We start from the raw sequence: 20231 nt of genomic DNA, 5'->3' as shown, positions 1-20231 counted from the left end.
GCAAATATTGCCACTCTCTGATATCCACTCTCCCCAGATCATTCATAAATAGGTTGAATAGGATGGGTCCCAGGACAGACCCTGGGGGACACCACTAGTTACCTCTCTCCATTCTGAATTATTAGGTCATGAGCTTTCGTGGGTAAATCCCACTTCATCAGATGAGTTGGAGTAGAAATTACAGAATCCAGAGTATATATAACAGCAAAAGGAGTTACCTGTCAATTGTAGAACCAAGGTTAATGGGGCAAATTAAGTCAGTTCTAATTAAGTTCATTTACAAATTAAATACTATCAACTTAGGCTTGAATAAAAATCTTAACTGGCTAATGCACTACAAAGGCAATTTCCCCTCTTTTGATATTCACATTTACACATCAAATGCTGAGTATGAGACACATCCACCCTGACTTAATCAACTTCATTAATTCTTAAAATAGACTGCCTTAAAACACAGACTACCTTGGCTTAATCAGGAGATCTTAAATAATCTAAAAAATCAAAAAGGGGTTGTATAAAAAGTGGAAACTATGTCAAAGCACAAAGGATGAATATAAGCAAATAACACAAGTATGCAGGGGCAAAATAGAAAATCAAAGGCACAAAACGAGCTCAGTCTAGCCAGAGTCATGAAGGGTAATAAGATGTTCTACAAATATATTAGAAGCAAGAGGAAGACCAAGAGTAGACCCATTGCTCAGTGAAGAGGGAGAAAAAGTAACAAAAAGCTTGGAAATGGCAAAGGTGCTTAATTACTTCTTAGTTTGGGTTTTCACCAGGAAGGTTGGTGGCGACAGGACGCCTAACATAATGAATGCCTGAAGTTTACAATTTAAAATTGCTTACAGAAGTTAGATATCTGCAAGTCACCAGGGCCTGATGAAAAGCATCCTAGAATACTCAAGGAGCTGATAGAGGAGGTATCTGAGCCTTTAGCTTTCATCTTCGAAAAGTCATGGAAGTCGGGAGAGATCCCAGAAGACTGGAAAAGGGCAAATCTTTTGCCCATCTGTACAAAAGGAAATAAAAACAACCCAGGAGTCTGCAAACCAGTCAGTTTAACTTCTGTACCATGGAAGATAATGGAGCAACTAATTAAGGAATCCATCTGCTAACACCTGGATGATAAATTTCCAATAAGATGGTAGGTAACCAATGTCAAACCAATCTGATAGTTTTCTTTGATAGGATAATAAGTCCTTTGGATAAGGGAGAGTTGGTGGGTGTGGTATACCTAAACTTTAGAAAAGCATTTGATACAGTTCTTCCATGACCTTTTCATTAACAAATCAGAGAAATACAAGCTAGATGGGGCTACTCTAAGGTGGGTGCATAACTGGCTGGATAACTGTTCTCAGCGAATAGTTATTAACAGTTCACAATCCTGCTGGAAGGGCAGAACAAGTGGGGTCCCGCAGGGGTCTGTTGTAGGACCAGTTCTGTTCAATATCTTCATCAACGATTTAGATATTGGCATAGAGAGGACGCTTATGAAGTTTGCAGATGATACCGAGCTGGGAGGGGTTGCGACTGCTTTGGTGCACTGTCTGCTTCCGTCTGTTTCCTCTGGCGTAAACAAAACCACTTGCTGAACCTGCCTCGGTTCCCTCTCCTCTACACATGGAAAAATAAAATTCCCCTGCTGGCTCGATGGTATTTCTGAAGATTCCAAGGCCTGGTCGCTGCAGCCCCATTCCCTGCTCCCTGGACCCCGAACCAGCAGCAAACAGCTCTACGGAAGTTGGAGCTGCTCTCTCTGTCTGGGAAACACAAGCTGGATTGTGTCATCCTCCACTCCTACGCCAGGTTCTGAGACCCCCCTCCCAGCCCCTTGCTTGGGCACAGGACCCTGAGAAGCACAGACCTCCCACAAGGCCTTGCTCCTCCCTCCCAGTACTGGGAGAAGCCACCCCCTGGGGTGGAAGGGAAGAAATTTCATTTCCTTTGAGAGCCACTGAAATGATTTGGCTTGATTTGGACTGTTCTATCTTTTATATTCTTCTGCCATGTCAATTTCAGGCCATGTCACCCTCTCCTTGACACTTTCTGACTTAGGGTATGTCTACACTACCCTCCTAGTTCGAACTAGCGGGGTAATGTAGGCATACCGCACTTGCAAATGAAGCCCGGGATTTGAATTTCCCGGGCTTCATTTGCATAAGCTGGGAGCCGCCATTTTTAAAACCCCGCTGGTTCAAACCCCGGGCAGCGCGGCTACACGGGGCTCGAACTAGGTAGTTCGGACTAGGGTGCCTATTCCGAACTACCGGTACACCTCGAGGTGTACCGGTAGTTCGGAATAGGAAGCCTAGTCCGAACTACCTAGTTCGAGCCCCGTGTAGCCGCACTGCACGGGGTTCGAACCAGCGGGGTTTTAAAAAAGGCGGCTCCCCGCTTATGCAAATGAAGCCCGGGAAATTCAAATCCTGGGCTTCATTTGCAAGTGCGGTATGCCTACATTACCCCGCTAGTTCGAACTAGGAGGGTAGTGTAGACATACCCTTTGATATTACAAATGACCGTGTGAGTAAAGTCAACACCAAGGAGTCGGTCCTTCTGGGAATGGCTAGACCGCCCCTGATCATTTCGCCATCATACCGATACACTCCCATGACACACTGACTGTTGTCAAAGCAGCATTTCGTGGCAAGAATCTGTTCCCTTGGAAACGTTTCCACCCACTGTAGATCTGATGAGCTGTAATCTTCTCTTGCCAGCCCCCAACTCCGCTGATTCCCGTTTTCCTCCTTCACCCTACACCTGGCTGTTGATCTGTAAGTCTCTGATCAGCTGTGTTGGGAGACCTGGGTGACGCTGACACCTTGGTGAGCTGTAACCGCTATAGGGGGTGTGGTTTTTCTACCTGTCTGGGTGTAGACGAATCTCAGAGGGGCAGACATGTTAGTTTGTGACCCCCTTTCTTGCCCAGACCCCACTCGCACACCCACCTTCCTGCCTAAAGCCCACATCCCCACTTCACTCCTGCACCCACCTTCCCACCCAGACCCCGCCTCTCCACTCTGTTCCCGCACCCACCTTCCCACCCAGAGCCCACACCCCCACTCTGTTCCCACACCCACCTTCCCACCCAGACCCCGCCTCCCCACTCTGTTCCCACACCCACCTTCCCGCGCAGACCCCGCCTCTCCACTCTGTTCCCACACCCACCTTCCCACCCAGAGCTCGCACCCCCACTCTGTTCCCGCACCCACCTTCCCACCCAGAGCCCACACCCCCACTCTGTTCCCGCACCCACCTTCCCGCCCAGAGCCCGCACCCCCACTCTGTTCCCGCACCCACCTTCCCACCCAGAGCTCGCACCCCTACTCCGTTCCCGCACCCACCTTCCCGCCCAGAGCCCGCACCCGCACTCTATTCCCACATCCACCTTCCCGCCCAGACCCCACCTCCCCACTCCACTCCCGCAAACTGCCCTGTGGTCAGAACAGCTCAATGCATTGGTTTTCACTTCTAATTGCGGCCTTCCCTTCATCATTGAGCCAGGACGCAGTGTGCTGCCTCTGCAAAGAGCAAGGAGCAGCGATCTTTTTAAACCTGAATGTGTCAAACCTCTCTAACCTCTGTGAGGCTAGTCGGTATTTTCCCTGCCGTATTTTTACAAAAAAAGGGGAAACTGAGGCACAAGTAGCAAGGTGGCTTTCCCAAGACACGGAGTGAGGTCAGAGGCTGGTGTTTTCCAAAACTCCTCTGTGACTTAAATGTATAAATCCCCTTATATTTCAGAAAATGTGACCCAGAGTTTATCTTAAAAAATCCATGGCAGCAAGCCTTAGAGACCCTTTCAGCTGGCTCAGGCTGTGGGACTCAGAATAAGTGTGTGGATATTCCCGTTTAGCCTGAACCCCGGGCTTTGGAACCCAGCAGGGCGGACAGTCTCAGGAACGTCTACACTGTTATTTTTAGCCTCCTCGCACAAGCCTGAGGCAGTTGACCCAGACTCTAAGACGGGGTGGGCAATAATTTTAGATGCGGGGCGACTTCAGACATTTTTGTTGTAGCCCTGGAAGAGGTGGGGCCTCAGGTGAAGGGGCGGGGCCAGGACACTTCTGTGCTTCCCCACCCACGGACCCTGACAGGCCTGGGGGTGGAGGGAGCGTGTGAAGTCTTTGCCCCCCTCCCAGAGAGAACCCCCAGTTCTGAACAGCTGGAGGTTCCCTCTAGGGGCCCATGCCCCTGGCGGCAGGAGGAGACTTTGCGTGCTCCCCCGTCCTCAGGGCAATCAGGGCCCGGGGACGGGGAGAGTGCGGGAAGCCCTGCCTCCGACCTGCCAGGGGCATGCGGCTCGCCCCTGCTCTAGGACTTGCTGCCGGGGGAGGGGGTTTTGCAGCGGAGACGCGCCCTTCGACACCTAGGTCACTTGGGCACTTTGGAAAATGTTACCATAGGTCTGCTGAGAATCCTTCCTCTAAACCAGGGGTGGGCACGACATGGCCCCCAGGCCGCATGCGGCCCGCCAAGCCTTTTGATCCAGCCCGCCTGTCGACACCCCGAGGCAGGCTCCTGCCTGCTGCCACCGGAGGCTGCTCAGAACAGCTGGTGGCTCCCTCTAGGTGCTGGGCACCCCTGGAGCGAGGGGCACTTCACTCGCTGCCCTCGCCTTGGCCTAGCCCGATCACCCCCTCCATAGAAAAGAGTGGCCCTTGACCACTTATCAAAGTCTTGGAGGGCCCCCCCATAAAAATGCTTGCGGTCCATGATCTAATCTGATAGGCTTGCAATCTTCATGTCTCCTGCACGAGACCATGTCCCCTGTTCCTGAGGAAGGGTCCATGGTGCGGACGTCTCTCCTCCATGCACCAGGGCCAGAGACCCCTTGGTTGACAAGACGTAACCGAGCAGAATTCTGGGAATACATTTTCTGACCTTTCTAGTTTGCAGAATAATGATTTGCCTAAGTGCAGCTACTTCAATGAAAACGCTGCCCACACACGTCTGCTGCCACGGTAACTGGTTCAGTAAACAGTAATCCCTCATTTAACACGTGCCTGCTTAACATGTTTTCGCCATAGCACGGGTTTTTTTTAGGGAACGTTTTTTGAATTACACAACCGTCCTCAGAATAACACGATTTCCCCAGCCGGCCCGTTGATGGTGGCTGCGCGGGGCTTCCCTCGCCTCCCTGCAAAGCGGGGGAGGGTTCGCCACTCGCCACGCCGTTCCACGGTGACCCCCCCGCCCCTCGCCGGACGCAGTGCGGGTCCCAACCCAATCCCCCTCCCCTCTCCTTCCCTTCCCTTCCCCAGAGCCAACCCCTCCCCTCCCTGCTGTAACCCAGTCGCCTTTCTCCCCCAACCTTATGTCCCGGTCCCAACAGACACACCGCTTGAAACGCAACCCCCACCTTTTCCATTATTTTCAATGGGAAAATTGACCCCGCAGAACACGTTTTCACTTAACACGATCATTTTCTGAAACAGATCTATCGTGTTAAATGAGGAATTACTGTATTTGATACAGAACAGGATGTAGATACACTGATATTGAAACATGACTCAGTCCTTCTAACTGGGCTTTTTCATGAACGTGTAGTCCCCTTACTAAAGGGGCCTCTGTTTTTTCTGGAAAGACCCTGTGTGCTGCAGTCCAGACTACAATTCCCATGAGCCCTTGGGAAAAACAGGAAGGAAGGACTCTTGTGTGGGAGATCAGAGGCTCTCCATGTGCCTGAGAAGAGAGGCCTAGCAGTCTGGGACTGGATTGTGGAAGAGAAGGGGAGCCAGGCTGCTGTGGAGGAGTTTGATCCAGTGCAGGGGCTGTTGGATGCAGCTGCAGACTGGGACTGGAGGCCTTTGGAGCTGGGATCTAGCAGGCTGCTTCTGATAGGCACAGCACGAGGCTGTAAGTGACTGGGCCTTTTTGGGAAGAGTGCTGCCTGGGACAGAGCTGCTGCCTAGCTTGGAGCCTGATACACACTGCCTGCAGAGAACTTCCACTACAGCTGCAGTTCTTCAAGCACACCCACGCAAGCCAGAGTCTGGACTCTGAGTGCAGGGGTGTGCACGCTCCGGGGTGGGATCAGTATTGGCAGGATCACTGCTAGATATGTAAGTTCCAATTATTGTTGTGCACTTTGTTAATGCAAGGAGTCCTGTGGCACCTTATAGACTAACTGAAGTGTAGGAGCATAAGCTTTCGTGGGCAAAGACCCACTTCGTCAGGTGCATGTGTTTGTTAATGCTGTTTATTGTTAATCTGTTAGACCCTGTTTATTTAAGTAAAGTAAAGATTGTTTATTTTAATGTAATCTATTAGATGGCTATGATTTGTAGTAGTTGTTCTAGAATTAGATCCAGTTGATAGCTGGAATGAGTATGTTCCTGGAGGCTCTCAAGGCACCAGTGTGTGTACAAGGCCAGCCAGGTGGAGGCACTGCCATTGTACATTCATTATGAGCAAGGGACTGCAGCAAGGGGGTGGTTAAGGCTTTCCCCAACTAAACACCATCACCTGGGGTGCTCAGGATCTCCTTTTGGGTTAAAACACCAGGCGCCCCGGCACACCTGTGAGTGTGACCTGCTCCCCAGTAACCCAGGGAGGAAAAAGGGGGTTACAAACGTTTCCAACATGATGACATTCTTGATTTTGTGAGATGGGTTGCGATCCTAAACATGCCAGTAGTTCCCTGCTAGATAAACTGATGGCTTTGTAAGGTGTCCTGGGCATTGTATAAAAACAATAGCTAAGCAGTACAAGAACATTTCCCTTGTCTGACTGTGGGACTCTTTTGCATCATGCTGATTGCTAGTTTGGGTCCTGCACTGCTTGGATTTGTTAGTATCCCTGCTACAGGGAGTGAGTCACTGATTCAGCAGCTTTGCGGACCAAGGAGTTTCTGGGCATAAAGCCAGGGGAAGAGGGAGGCCACGCCCATGGCTAAGCAAACGAAAGTGAAACTTAAGTTTGCTTCTGTTTCTTGAAAGGCTCATGGCTCAGGCTGCTGTGAATCTGACGGAAGATCTCCAAAATGAAGCCACTTGTCCCATTTGCCTGGACTCTTTTAAAGATCCCGTGATCACAGAGTGCAGCCACAATTTCTGTGGGGCATGTATCAGAGAATACTGCAAGGAATCAGCGGGGAAGCTCTCGTGTCCTCAGTGCAGGAAGACTATCCAGCCAAGAAATTTCAGGCCCAACAGGCAGCTGGCAAACATGGTAGAAATAGCGGTGCAGCTTGGTTTGGAAGCGGCAAAGAAAGCAGAAGAAATTGTGTGTGAGGAGCACAAAGAATCTTTGAAACTCTTCTGTGAACAAGACCAGAGGCCGATCTGTCTGGTGTGCCGGGAGTCCCAGACTCACAGGGATCACACTGTGGCTCCAATAGAGGAAGCTGCCCAGGCCTACAAGGTAGGAAATCGCTATGTAGTGCTTGTATGGAGAAGCTGTCTAGCTAGGGACTCAGTCCCCGTCAATGGAAGTTTTGCCATTGAATTGTATGGGAGCAGAATGGGATTCTAGTAAGCAAGCCAGGCCGGGGAAGGTCAGATTCTAAGAAGCCAGGGGAGAGATCAGAACAGAAATGAGCCAGGTATGAGCAAACCAGTCGGGGTCTAGCTCACTGAAGGTCTGGCTTAAGTCTGACTCATTGTGGCTCTTGGGCTGGTTTGTAAACTGTAAGTGCTGTTGGGCGGGTGGAGTCCTTTAGGTGAAATGTGCTATCCATATACTGTAGTATAACTTAGGGAAATTCGCAAAAAACCCTTTGTTAGGACTTAGAAGTATGAAAGTATATTTCAATGGAATTTACCTACCAAGCAGGACATGCACATAAGAGCTAAGTATTCTTATTTATTGTGATTTTATGTATTATACTCTCAGGCTCTTCTACCTCAAAATAACTGGTTGTTAAGCCATGAAGATGCTTCAGTAATGCCACATTCCTCCTTCACTTGGGCTACGTCTAGACTGGCCCCTTCTTCGGAAGAGGCATGCTAATTTCTAACTTTGGAATAGAGAAATGCGCGGGGGATTTAAATATCCCCCGCGGGATTTAAATAAACATGGCCGCCGCTTTTTTTCCGGCTTGGGGAAAAGCCGGAAAAGAGCATCCAGACTGGCGCGATCCTCCGGAATAAAGCCCTATTCCGGAGGATCTCTTATTCCTACTTGAAAGTCTGGACGCTCTTTTCCCCAAGCTGGAAAAAAAGCGGTGGCCATGTTTATTTAAATCCCGCGGGGGATATTTAAATCCCCCGCGGATTTCCCTATTCCAAAGTTAGAAATTAGCATGCCTCTTCCGAAGAAGGGGCCGGTGTAGACACAGCCTTTCTGTCATACCATGCAAGTTAAAACTGTAGCTGGTCTACAAACATTCCCGACAAAGGGAATAACAGTAGATAACACTGGGTTAATTATCTGGAATTCAAACTTTAGTAACAACTCATTGCAATTTTTTAAAAACATCTCCTACTAACTCTCTTGCAAACTTCTGCCAGACTATATGGCTCACCAGAGTATGATGAATTTTTACTTGCCAATAAATGTATCGCTTCATTGTATTAATGTAAAAACAAGCATTTATTAGGGATGTCAACGTGTAGTCAACTCAGCGAATAACCGATAAACCCGGGCTTATCGATTAATCTTGTCAACTACATTCACTCCCCTCTCCGCTGCCTCTGTATCAGAGGCAGAAGGGTGGGGGAACAGGAGCCAGTGCCCATGAGGAGCTGGCTTTAAACAGGTTCCCCATGAGCACTGGTTCCGCCTGCCCCCCTCCCTGCACATGCGTGCATATCAGCTCCCGCAGACCTGCCTGCTCCTCCCCTGCTGCCTCCTACAGAGGCAATGATGGGGAGCATGCAGGAGCCAGTGCTGTCCCCCTATGGCTGATAGAAGCAGCGACATGGGGGGAGAGTGCGGGAGAGGCTTCTGCGAAACAGCCTCTATCCGTGGCGGTCCAGGCTCACTGCAGACAGAGGCTGGTCTGCAGCAGCAGTCCCTGTCCGTGGGAGCTTAGACCCCCCTGCAGACAGTGGCTGCCACCTCCCCACGCTGCTGCCTCTGAATCAGAGGCAGCCGTGCAGGGTGGCAGGCAGACTGTTTGCACAGGAAGCTGATTTTTAATAATTGGTTTCCCTCGCAGATGAGGGTTCCCCAGGAGTGGGGCTGGGAGCACACTGGCTGCCATCCTTTCCCCCGGGGACTATCGAATAGTTGTGTCACCGCTAAGAATTCATGCAGTGACACAACTATTCCATTTCACGATATCTAACACCCCTAGCATTTATATCTTTTAAACCCCTTCCCACTAACTCAGCCCCCAAATACCAGAAGGTACGTCTCAGTAAGATCAACAAAACATCTGTGGGATTCCCACGTCAAACCATTTTAAAAAGGATTTTTTTCAACAAATTAACTAACACCTTGGCTTCTAAAACTAAAACTCTTTGCCTGAGTTCTACTAGATTTAACAGAAAAAGTGTTGCTAAGAATGAACAGCAGCATGCAAAATTGGCTTCTTTGGGGGGAAGTTAAAGGTGGGCTTGAAAACTGGACTTATAACGGGGAGCTATCCTTAACTGTAGAGCTGCTGCTGTCACTTCCTACGAGAGCTTTGAAAATGTCCACGTCTGACATAGTGAAAAACATAGTACTGCTGTGTATTGTCTGAACTAAAACACCGAGATTACCAAATCCCTCTTGCTTTCCAGGAAAAGCTTCAGAGCAGTTTGTGTTTCTTACAAACAGAGAGAGGAAAATTTAAACCACGCGGAGAAGAGCAAAGCGACGCACTGCTGGTATCTACCTACCTGTCTATTTACTGGGGTATATGTGCCTCATCAATGCAGTACTAGACCCCTTACAGACAGGGGTGGATGAGATTTTTGCAGGGCCCAGGGTAGCGCAATTTCGCGGGGCCCCTCTCACCAGGCATCTCCTCTCTCACCTGTGTGGCATGGTGTTTCAGCACGCTGCACATGCGCTCCTCCACCGTGCAGTGCGCAGCACCGGGGAATTTAAAGTGCGGTATCCCGCCAGCCAGTCCACCCCTGAGCGCGGGGCCCGGAGCAGCCACCCCGCTCGCCCTGCCCTATATCCGCCGCAGCTTACAAGCTGTTTGCCGAACAAGTGGGTTTACACCATGACATGACAACACTACCAGTGCCCTGCCATTTCAAAGAGTATGCTAGAGAACTCTAGGGCAGGGTAGCAGGCTCCACATGGCCAATTAATGTGCAACAGGTTAGCAGATTTACAGCCGAGCTAAGAAGAGTGTACTTACTCTTCTTAGAGACAAGGCCTTAGTCACATTGCTGTAATATGGGCACTGTGTGCACTTGGCTGTTTTCAAGAGCAGACAATGCAGACTACACCCCATTGTAACATGCCACTCTGCCGGCACAGGGAGCTGGGAACTATTCATTGAGAATAGAATTTGTTACAGCTGTATTCTTGTTCTGGTTAGCAGATCAGTTCCCAGCTGATCTTGATCTTCTACTGATGTATCTGTTATTCTTTCCCTCCTCTCCTCCTTCCTCCACTCTCTCTATATCCCTTTTAACTTCCACTTTCTGCTGCTAGTTCTCTTTTACCCCCACTTCCTTCCTACCACACTCCCCTCTCATAACCCCCTTGCCCTCTCCACTGCTTCTTCCTCCCCTCTGGTGACATCTGCCATTACCTTGGTCGTCTTTCAATCTCCGTGCGCCCCTCCTCCCACAGCTACACCCGTCACCACGTCTGCCCCTCTGGATCCTCTTTCAAGTCCCAGCCCCCATTCACAGCCTCCCTCTTCTCCTTCTCTTGATCCCCCTGGAAAGTTCACTCTTCTCCAGGTCAGTTTGCCATGACTTCTTCATCTCCTGGCACCCACATAAAATCATGTTGCCCCTTTGACACCACTTCGATAAACATCCCCCCTCTCCGCATGGTGGTCTCTTCTACTCTTAGCCCCTGCCCCCGATGCCTCCCTGTCTGTCTTCAACTCTGAGTGCTGGCTCGTCCTCTCTTCACAATACCCACCCTCCTTCTTGGGGACTTCAGCTTCCACACTGATGTGCAGCCCAACGTCTCAGCTTCCCCCTCCTCATTTGACCTTCATCCCTGTTTCGAGGCTCCCTCATGACAAATTGGCCACTCACTTGACCTTACTTTAATAATGGAGATGCCTATCTCCTAGAGCTGGAAGGGACCTTGAAAGGTCATTGAGTCCAGTCCCCTGCCTTCTCAGCAGGACCAAGTACCATCCCTGATGAATTTTTGCCCCAAATGGCCTCTGCAAGGATTGAACTCACAACTGTGGGTTTAGCAGGCCAATGCTCAAACCACTGAGCTATCCCTCCCTCCTCCTTAATGTCTCGGCTCCCCTGTTTCGTCTGTCCAGCTACCGCATCATCTCCTTAAGCAACACTCACCAAGTCCTCTCGTCATCAACCCTCCTCCCTCAGTGCCCAGGGCTTTTGCACCATCCTTCCTGTTGTCTTCTCCATCGACTCATTTACGATTTACTCCACTTCTTCATCTCCTGCCCCCTAGACTCCTTTGTCCTTCTTTCCCACTGTAAGGTCTCTCCTAGCCCCAGCTCCGTCTCACGTGCCATATTCACACCAGGGATGTAAAATCCCCTTTCATTAGTTAATCCGGTAAATCTTGGGTTTAACCAGTTAATCGGTTATATGGGGGGAGAAGGGGTCTGCTCTAGCCCAGCCAGAGTGACCCCCCACCTGCCATGGGTGGGGCAGCTGTGGCCAGGCTGGAGTGACCCTGCCCGCCCAGGCCGGGCCTGCTGTGGACTGGGGCTACTCCATCCAGACTGGAGTGCAGCTCACCCACAGCAGGCCCCGTGGGGCTGGTGCTGCTCCAGCCCCCATTGGTTAAACCAGGAGTGGGCAAAAGGGCCTCTGTGGGCTGAATTCGGCCCGCCAAGCGGATTGATCCGGCCCGCGGAGGCCCTGCCGCTCCCTTGCCCCCAGGCCAGTCAGGATCTGGGGGCAGAGGGAAACACATGAAGTTTCCTCTGCCCTGCCCCCACCCTGCCAGGAGCACGTGGCGCTTAGAAGCACCACATGCTCCTGCCAGGGCGGGAGGAGACTTCGCACGCTTTCCCCGCCCCCAAGCCCTGATTGGTCTGGGGCAGAAGAGGGAGTGAGTGAAGTCTCCTCCCACTGCCAGGGGCACGGGCGCCTACGGGAAACCTCTGGGGGGGGGGCAAAGACTTCACTTGCTCCCCCACCACCAGACCAATCATGGTCTGTGGGTGGGGAATCAGGGAAATATCCTGGCCCCGCCCCTTCCGCCTGAGGCCCCGCCCCTTCCGCCTGAGGCCCCGCCCCTTCCAGAGTGGCCGGGGCCCCTTCAAAAATTTCTGAAGTGGCTTCCAGTAAAAAATTATTGCCCACCCCTGGGTTAACTGTAACCCATAAGCCTCCCTACGGTTAAAGATTCACATCCCTAATTGACATACACAAGGATGTGTGGGGAGTGCAAGGACGCTGCCTGTAATACTGACCTGTCCTTCGTGGCTTTATATCTGTTCCCTCTAGAGACAGACTGAATTGGAGAGACAGAAGATTTTGTTTGAATTTGAGCAGTTGCATGAGTTTCTGAGTGAACACCAGTGCCTCCTTCTGGCACAGCTGGAAGTGCTAGATGAGGCGATTTTAAAGCGGCGGAATGAATATGTCACTAAAGTTGGCGAGAAAACGTTACTACTCGGTGAACTGATCAGTGAGCTACAAAGGAAATGTTCCCAGCCAGCGACAGAATTCCTTAAGGTGAGGTTGCATTGTGTGTTCCCTGTGCAGGGAAGAAAGACTCCTGAGCTCTTGGAGTCTGGCTGTGGGCTACTGGAGTCCAGGGCTCAGAGCTCACAGTATAACTGAAATACTGACCGTAAGACTGACACACGGGACTGCCCAAGTCAGTGCATCTCTGGATTATCTGTAAACAGAGGCCCCGCCTCTTCCTCTGAATGATCTTGAAGAAAAACGAAGAACAATTTACCCATGAGGACAAATGCCAACAGTCTCTGGGGGTTCCGAAAGTGCCTGGTGTCCAATAGTTAATTCCCACCTGTGATGTTACCTGGGCACTAGAAAGCCAGTAGGGTTGCTACATAGGCAGGCAGGAAGGGAAGGTTTCCAGCTGCTGGGATTTGTGGAAGAAAGGTCCCAGCCTTTGGGGAAGTCCTTTGGCCTTCACTTCCAACTAGACCAGTGTCCCCCTATGGGGAGAATACAGAGCACTTCAGTATCTGAAGCTGACCAGGGAGACGAATTGGGAAGGAGCCCAGAGGTGCTGCATGCAGGGAGATGGCCGCAGCAGTGTCATGACTGGAGGATAGTGATAGAAATGTAGCCATGTTAGTCTGGGGTAGTTGAAGCAAAATACAGGACTGTGTAGCACTTTAAAGACTAACAAGATGGTTTATTAGATGATGAGCTTTCGTGGGCCAGACCCACTTCCTCAGATCAAATAGTGGAAGAAAGTAGTCACAACCATATATACCAAAGGATACAATGACTGGAGGAGAGTGACCACAAGGCTTCTGTGCCTCTTGGTGCATGGGGGGGGGGAAGAGGTGGAGGATCCGGCAGGACTTGCTGTAAGAGGCTAGAGCAGCTGGAGGAGTCTTACCTTGATGAGGTGAGAGAAGGCAGGGAAAGAGGTGGGACTTCTCCTGGGGAGATGAGAACATGAGGGAGTTGCCCTTGGGAATCAAATCAAGCCTCCTTTTTATGTCTTGACTCTGGTGCTGATCCTCCTGCAGGCAGACCCCTTTACCTTCCTAGAGTCCCTCTGATGGGTAGGCATCTTCCCAGGCATAGTCAATTGTAGGATTGAGGCCCAGCCTCCCAGAAATCGAATGTTTCCTCACATGAAGACCTGCCAGTGAAACTCAGACTGCAGAGACGCATCCCAGAGCAGAAGACATGCTGGGCTGGATTCACCCGCATAGCCTCATTGGCACAGCTGGGAGCTGCCATCGACCCTCTCTTTTGTGAAACATGCACTGACCATGTTTTCTTTGCCTTCTAGGATGTTGGCAGCACCTTGAGCAGGTACCTTCTGGGTTCATTCTCGCTTTCCTTCCCTCCTCCCTCTGTGGCTTGCTGGGCAAAAGTCTGGAAACCAGTCCTGAAGACCCAGGTTCCCAGCAGCCATGGGAATGTTTTGTATTTAATGTATTTGTCACATGTCCAAAGGGGCTGAGTTTTGTTTGCCGTGGGACTGGTACTTTGAATTTGTGGTGTATAAAAGACTTTTGGGGGCGGACAGGGCTTTACATTCTAAAGCTAATGCAGAAGGAATCCAATTGCCCCTCTGCGTTGGGTGAGAAAGAGATGTCAGGCAAATTCTCTCCAGCCAGTTGAAATCTGTGAAAATTGTGGCTGCTCCATGTACCTCCCTTTCTCCTCTTGTAAAATGAGGTGTTAACTCCCCAATGTACAGGAGGCCCCCGCTTTACAACGGCCCCATTTACGACCCCCCGCACTTGCGACTTTTTCCATAAGTGTGGAAGGGGCTGAAATCCCCCGACTTACGTCCTCGGCCCCACATCTATGATGGCGCACGACACCTGTCGTAAATGTGGGCTCGAGTTACAATGCCCCCGACTTGCGATGCGATTGGTTATTGGGATAGCGTCACAAGTCGGGGCAGCCTGTAGAGGGCACTGAGCCAGTCCCTGGGAGAGCTGAGTTCTACTCCTAGCTGTGCCACTGCTGGGTGGCTTTGGGCCGTCACCCCGTGTCTCTGTCTTGTCTAGATAGACTGTAAACCCGTCAGGAAAGGGATTCTCTCGTGCTGGGAGAGTGTGCTGCTTCCAACCCAATGAGGGCCTGGACGCTTCAGTATTCAGAATGACACTAATAATTCAGCAGGTGGTTGTACAATTTAAATTTGTACTTGGGAGTCTGTATAATTGCTGCCCTTCCTATTTCCAGAATTACCAAGATTAGAAGCACTTGTCCCTGTTCGGATTTTGATGGGGCTTCAGTTCACAGGCTGAAGATCTTATTCTTTCTGGCCAGGTGGAGAGTTCCAGATTCGATAGCTAGGTGAAGGCTCTCAGGGTGTGTCTACAGGACAAGTGCTGCTGCAGCGCTGCTGGAGTGTAGACGCTGACTACAGGAAGGGAAGGGAGTTTTCTATTGCTGTAGTCAATTCAGCCCCTCTCAAGAGGTGGGAACAATGGGAAGTTGATGGAAGAAAACCTAATTGTATCAACCTAACTGCATAGCACAAACCATAAAATTTTCACAGTTCTGAGTAATGAAAGTAGGTGAGGTAAGTTTTAGGTGTAGGCCAGGCCTCAGGATATATGTGTTTCCCTAGGTGCGAGCGTGTGAAGGCGCCAACTTCAGAGCCCGTTTCTCCTGTGCTGAAGAAGAGAGTCAGTGACTTTTCGGAAAATAATAACCTTGTAATGGGGGTGCTGGCCATGTTCAAAGGTAAATCAGTGTGGATGATGTTTCCAATCCTGTCTCCCCTAGAACTCGTTCTGTCTTCTGCCTATTCTCTGGTTCGTGCTGCTCCATGTTCTCTTGCCCCTATGCCTCTGTCCCCTTCCCATGTCACTCAGTTTTTGCCATTACCGTTCCCCACGTCTCCCACTGGACCTTAGCTTTCATCCTCACTACTCCTGACCTCGTCGGCTACAAAATCTCTGCTCCGCGTGCAGAAATGTGTCTGTTCTTGATTCAATCTGTCATGTCTTAGCACTTCTTTCTAGTCCTTTGAAATCTCACTGTGACCAGTGCAATGGATTCTGGGAACTGAATGTGGCTGCGGTACATGAAGGGGAAGAAAAAGGGATCCACAATTGTGGGACATGATATAACAGCTGTTGGGGGATATTGGGAGGAGGGGAGCCATAGGGTGTGTCTACATTGCATTCCTCTTTCGAGAGAAGAATGCAAATCAGATGAAGGAAATTGCAAATGAAGCATGGATTTGAATTTCCTGTGCTTCATTTGCATAATCACCTCTCTTCGCTATTTTGAAATACCCTATTTCAAAATAAAAAACACTGTGTAGAAGCGGTTATTTTGAAAGAAACCCCTTCAAAATTATCGCCTCTACACGGCATTTTTTTATTTCGAAATAGGGTATTTTGAAATTGCGGCCAGACGCAATTATGCAAATGAAGCGCGAGAAATTCATATCCGCAATTCATTTGCAATTTCGTTCATCTGCATTTGCATTCTTCTCTCGAAAGAGAAATGCAGCGTAGACATACCCATAGGCAGGGCTCACCAAGCCACGATGAGCCCCGCTCGCCAGCCGCGTGGTTCAGCATGCTGCACATGCGCAGACTGCGCCGCGCATGCACTGATCGCACTGCGGCGCCGTGCCGGGCTATAATCTACTCGCCCGTGGCAAGTAGATTACCTAAATTGTCAAGCCCTGCCCATAGGGTATACATGTGGTGGGAGGGTTTTTCCAAAATGGTGTAAAGACCAGCAGGAAAAGAGACACACACACACACGTGCATAGCCTACTAGGCATTGTTGCACTAGCCAGAGTGACCATAGGTACTGGTATCACACCAGGCTTCATGTAACAAAGTTCCAAAATCTGGCTCCATCCTGCAAATCCACAAATCTTTGGGGTGGCCCCCGGGCAGCCCCAGGTATGGTTAGGGCTTGTGCCCTTTTCCATATCAATGGAATGAGAGAGCCTGACGTGATCTGTCCCTCCTGGTGACACAGGTGAGGCATGCGCAATGCCATTTTGGAATCTGAGTGATTGATGGGAGGTTAGCTGGGTTTGAGATTGTGCAAAATGTCACAATCAGACTTCACACTCAGGATCTGGCACTAACAGCTCATCTGGAATACGCCATGAGAACCGGAGGTCATAAGATCTCATCCCTGTCTCTTCTTCCTTCATCTAGAGAATCTGCAAGCTCAGATGGATAAAGAAAAAGGTAAGGGGGTTGTTTTGTTTTGTTTTTTCTGAGAACAAAGAAGAGGCAACGGTTTTCTAAAATGAGGAGCTAGAATGGTATTTCTTCATTGCAAACTCGGACTTCGGCCACAGCATACTGGCAAGAGCTCAGATCTGGGTTGGATTAGGTCCATTACATGTCCAATACCATCCTGTGACAACGGTAAAGGATACCAGAAAGTTACTGTATTCTAGCACTGACCAGGGAACTTTATTTAGAAGAGTATTAGCTCTAAAGCATCTCCATCCTTCTCTGCTTCTCCCTTCTGGCCCAGATAAGGCAAGGAATTACACGTGTCACTTTAATAGGACTGTGCACTTGGTTGAATTTACACTTCTGCTTAAGCACTTTGTTGAACTGGAGTCTTAAAGAAACAGCGCACATATCCTCACTGGCACTTTTGAATTGCAAACTAGATTTGTAATTTAAACATCCTTTGAAGTTCAAGGATGCTCGAATCCGTAATTTTGGTTCAGACCATCTCTGCTCTCTGAATTGTCTGGGGGAAGAGGCTATTCAAACCAAACTGAGGTTTTCCCCCTTAGAAGAGATTGTCTCCACCAGGTGTATGAATCCCATCAGTGGTGCGAAGGCATGCAGGTGCCGTCCAGTGACACTGTTAGTTGTTGCTGGAGTGGTGAGTTAAAGGCGGGGCTGGGGAACTGTAAGTGTACTGAAAAGTGTGAAATAGGATTAAGGTGAAATGGCCAGAGGTTTGGTTAAGGCCTTTACAGCCCCCAGAATTTAGATCTAGGTTGAGATTTTGAACTTGTCCCTCTATTACCACCCCCAGAAAGCCAGGGATGCAGGGACACCCCTGCTTATGAACATCCCTGTCCACGCTGGTCAAGAAAATGGTGCTTCCACTGAGCTGTCACTAGTACAGCTTCCAACATTACAGCATAAAAACATGATTTTCTCCAGAAAAGCATATGAGAGTAAGTGACCAGGGAGGTCACTGCACCTGTGTCTCTTTCCAATTGCTGCCACGCCAACGCTGAAACAGAAATTTAGACCATTCCCATGTGTATCTGGGTCCTGGAGTAACAAGGTTAATCCATAGCGGACTAGAAATGGTCCAACATACAATCAGCTGATGCTAAAGACATTTGTATTCGTGGGGTGAAGTCTTAGCTCTGCTGAAGTCAGTAGCAAAAACTCCCATTGGTTTCAATGGGTCCAGGATTTGATTTCACCCACTTGGTTTTATTCCTGATTTAGCTCCAGTAGAAGGAGTCTTTTCTGTTTGTGGTTCAAACCATAAATATTCCTCCTGCCTCCCTGGTCCATTTTATTCTGGAGGAAGGAGATTCACCCATTTGCTCCACTGCTGCCTTTCTCTGATTGTGTCTCTCCTTTTGCCTTGTTTTCTAGTGAATGTGACTCTGGATCCAGAAACAGCAAATTCCCACCTCGTCCTGTCAGAGGACAGGAAAAATGTGAGACTTGGAGAGGGGCGGCTAGACGTGCCTGACAATCCCAAGAGGTTCACATCAAGCCCCTCTGTCCTGGGCTCCGAGGGATTCACAACAGGGAGACACTATTGGGAGCTGGACGTGGGAGATGGGACTGGATGGGCTGTGGGGGTTGCCAAAGAGACTGTGAAGAGAAAGGGACCGCTAAGTCTTGAGAGAGAAGGAATCTGGGCGATCCGGCTGGACTGGGATCATCAATACACAGCTCTCACTTTCCCCCCAACTCTTCTCGCACTGGATGAGAAGCCCAGGAAGATCCGAATTCACTTAGACTACGAAGAAGGTCAGGTGACCTTTTACAATGCAGAGAGCATGGCCCAAATCTTCAATTTCTCTACCTCTTTTAAGGAGAAAATCTTCCCTTACTTTTGGCTCTGGTCCCCAGGATCATATATCCAGGTGTATCCCTGATGGGTATCAGGCTTCTTACAATGTCTCTCACATGAGAACTCCTGCTCACAGCTGGAGAGAGAGGCGTCATTAAAAGAAAACTATCTGAATGCTCAGAAATGACCCACTTGTATTGTTCATTGCAGTAAGTTCATCTGTACTGGTTACCCATAGCCTTGGGCTGGATCATCTCATTTGTGTATTGCTATAATGCAGTGCTGTCTGCTGGATGTTCTCTACTGCCCCGTTAAGTGCCCATGTCAGGTTTTCTCCACAAACTTCTTAGCTTCACTATGCTAGCACTCTTATGTCAGTCCGATTAGGTGTCATTTGTAACTGACACAGCTGTGTCAGCTAAAGCCACCCTAGCATAGATATGGCTACACTTTCAAATCTGCACTTTTCCCACTATAGGCAAGGCTACAGTTTTGCAAGGAGGTTTACAGGATCTGTCGAAAAAGGCTTTCTTTCTTGACAGATCCCTCTCTTGACTGCCGCTTTTTGCCGACAAAGTGCTGCGTTTGGCAAAACGCAGTGGCCATTTTTATGCAAATTAGGCATGGGATATTTAAATCCCTGCCTCATTTGCAATGTCGACCTGCCTAATCTGCATCCCTCTGCCGACAGAAGGATGCAGTCTAGATATACCCTAAAAGTAACTGTGACAAAATGGGACTGGGCCTGAGCCCTGAAAGGTTTAGTGTCCCCCACCACTGGCTGGGAGCTGTGTGGGACCGACCCCCTGAAGCAGCTGGGAGCTCTAGGGCCCCCCCATCCCTTCCCCTAAACTGCTGTCCCGCCTCTTCCCACCCCTGCTCAGCCTCTACCCCCATTCCACCCTCAATCCTCCTTCCCTGAGCAATTTGACCTGGCACTGGCAGCAGGGGTCAGGCCTGCCCCATACTCCCGGCAACAAGCAGAGGGACCTGGCTCCAGCCTGCTCCATTCTCCAGGTTCACAGCCACGTCACTTGCGGAAAGGCCCTAGCCTACCCCACCCCACCCCACCAGCTCCCTGCTGTGTTGCTTCACTTCCCACAGCCACCAGGTACACCTCCTCCTTATGTCCATCCAACAAACGTACTCACGCAGTGGGGAAAGATTGTACACCCAGGGACACATTGCACGAGGACAGGGTCCCATCCAAGAGTGGGAGACTATAACATTGGCTCACATCAGCATCTGGAACAGCCTGAGTCAAATGGGACTGTCATTGGGGTTCCTTGCAGGGTTACCAGTAGCTTGATGGGGCCTTTTCTTCTTGCCCTGGAACCCACAGGCAGTGCTTGGCTGTAACTGTAGTCCATGAACAAGCAGTCGAGATGGAAATGTCTTTCCCATCCACACTCATAATATTTTCCCAGGGTCATTCCCACTGGGAATGGGTTGACGGGTTGCCATCTAATCAGCATTCTCTCTGCCTTCAACAGGCCAAGTTGATAGATCATTTTCCCT

General features: G+C 49.9%; 1 protein-coding gene across 2 annotated transcripts; it reads left to right on the top strand.

Annotated features, from left to right (window-relative positions):
- The first annotated feature begins 5667 nt into the window (after window positions 1-5667).
- LOC102458463 (E3 ubiquitin-protein ligase TRIM39-like) lies at window positions 5668-19119 on the top strand. 2 transcript variants are annotated; one of them, XM_006127786.4, is made up of 8 exons: window positions 5668-5859; window positions 6942-7365; window positions 9672-9758; window positions 12504-12734; window positions 13999-14021; window positions 15298-15413; window positions 16859-16891; window positions 18287-19119. In XM_006127786.4, exons 2-8 carry the CDS (start codon window positions 6946-6948, stop codon window positions 18796-18798), a joined length of 1422 nt encoding a protein of 473 aa, XP_006127848.2. In that variant the 5' UTR covers window positions 5668-5859; window positions 6942-6945; the 3' UTR covers window positions 18799-19119. The 2 variants fall into 2 exon arrangements, with proteins under 2 accessions (XP_006127848.2, XP_006127847.2); XM_006127785.4 differs by having other exon boundaries at window positions 5668-6065.
- The last annotated feature ends 1112 nt before the right edge of the window (window positions 19120-20231 follow it).

Source organism: Pelodiscus sinensis, chromosome 2 (assembly GCF_049634645.1).
Source record: "Pelodiscus sinensis isolate JC-2024 chromosome 2, ASM4963464v1, whole genome shotgun sequence".
Lineage (NCBI taxonomy): Eukaryota > Metazoa > Chordata > Testudines > Trionychidae > Pelodiscus > Pelodiscus sinensis.
This window is presented reverse-complemented; position numbering and strand designations above follow the sequence as displayed.

What these genes read in the sequence shown, in the direction of transcription:
- LOC102458463 (XM_006127785.4), top strand. An exon ending in CAGCGACAGAATTCCTTAAG is followed by an intron (nt 12,735 to 13,998) that starts GTGAGGTTGCAT and finishes TTTGCCTTCTAG; the next exon opens with GATGTTGGCAGCACCTTGAG. An exon ending in TCAGATGGATAAAGAAAAAG is followed by an intron (nt 16,892 to 18,286) that starts GTAAGGGGGTTG and finishes CTTGTTTTCTAG; the next exon opens with TGAATGTGACTCTGGATCCA.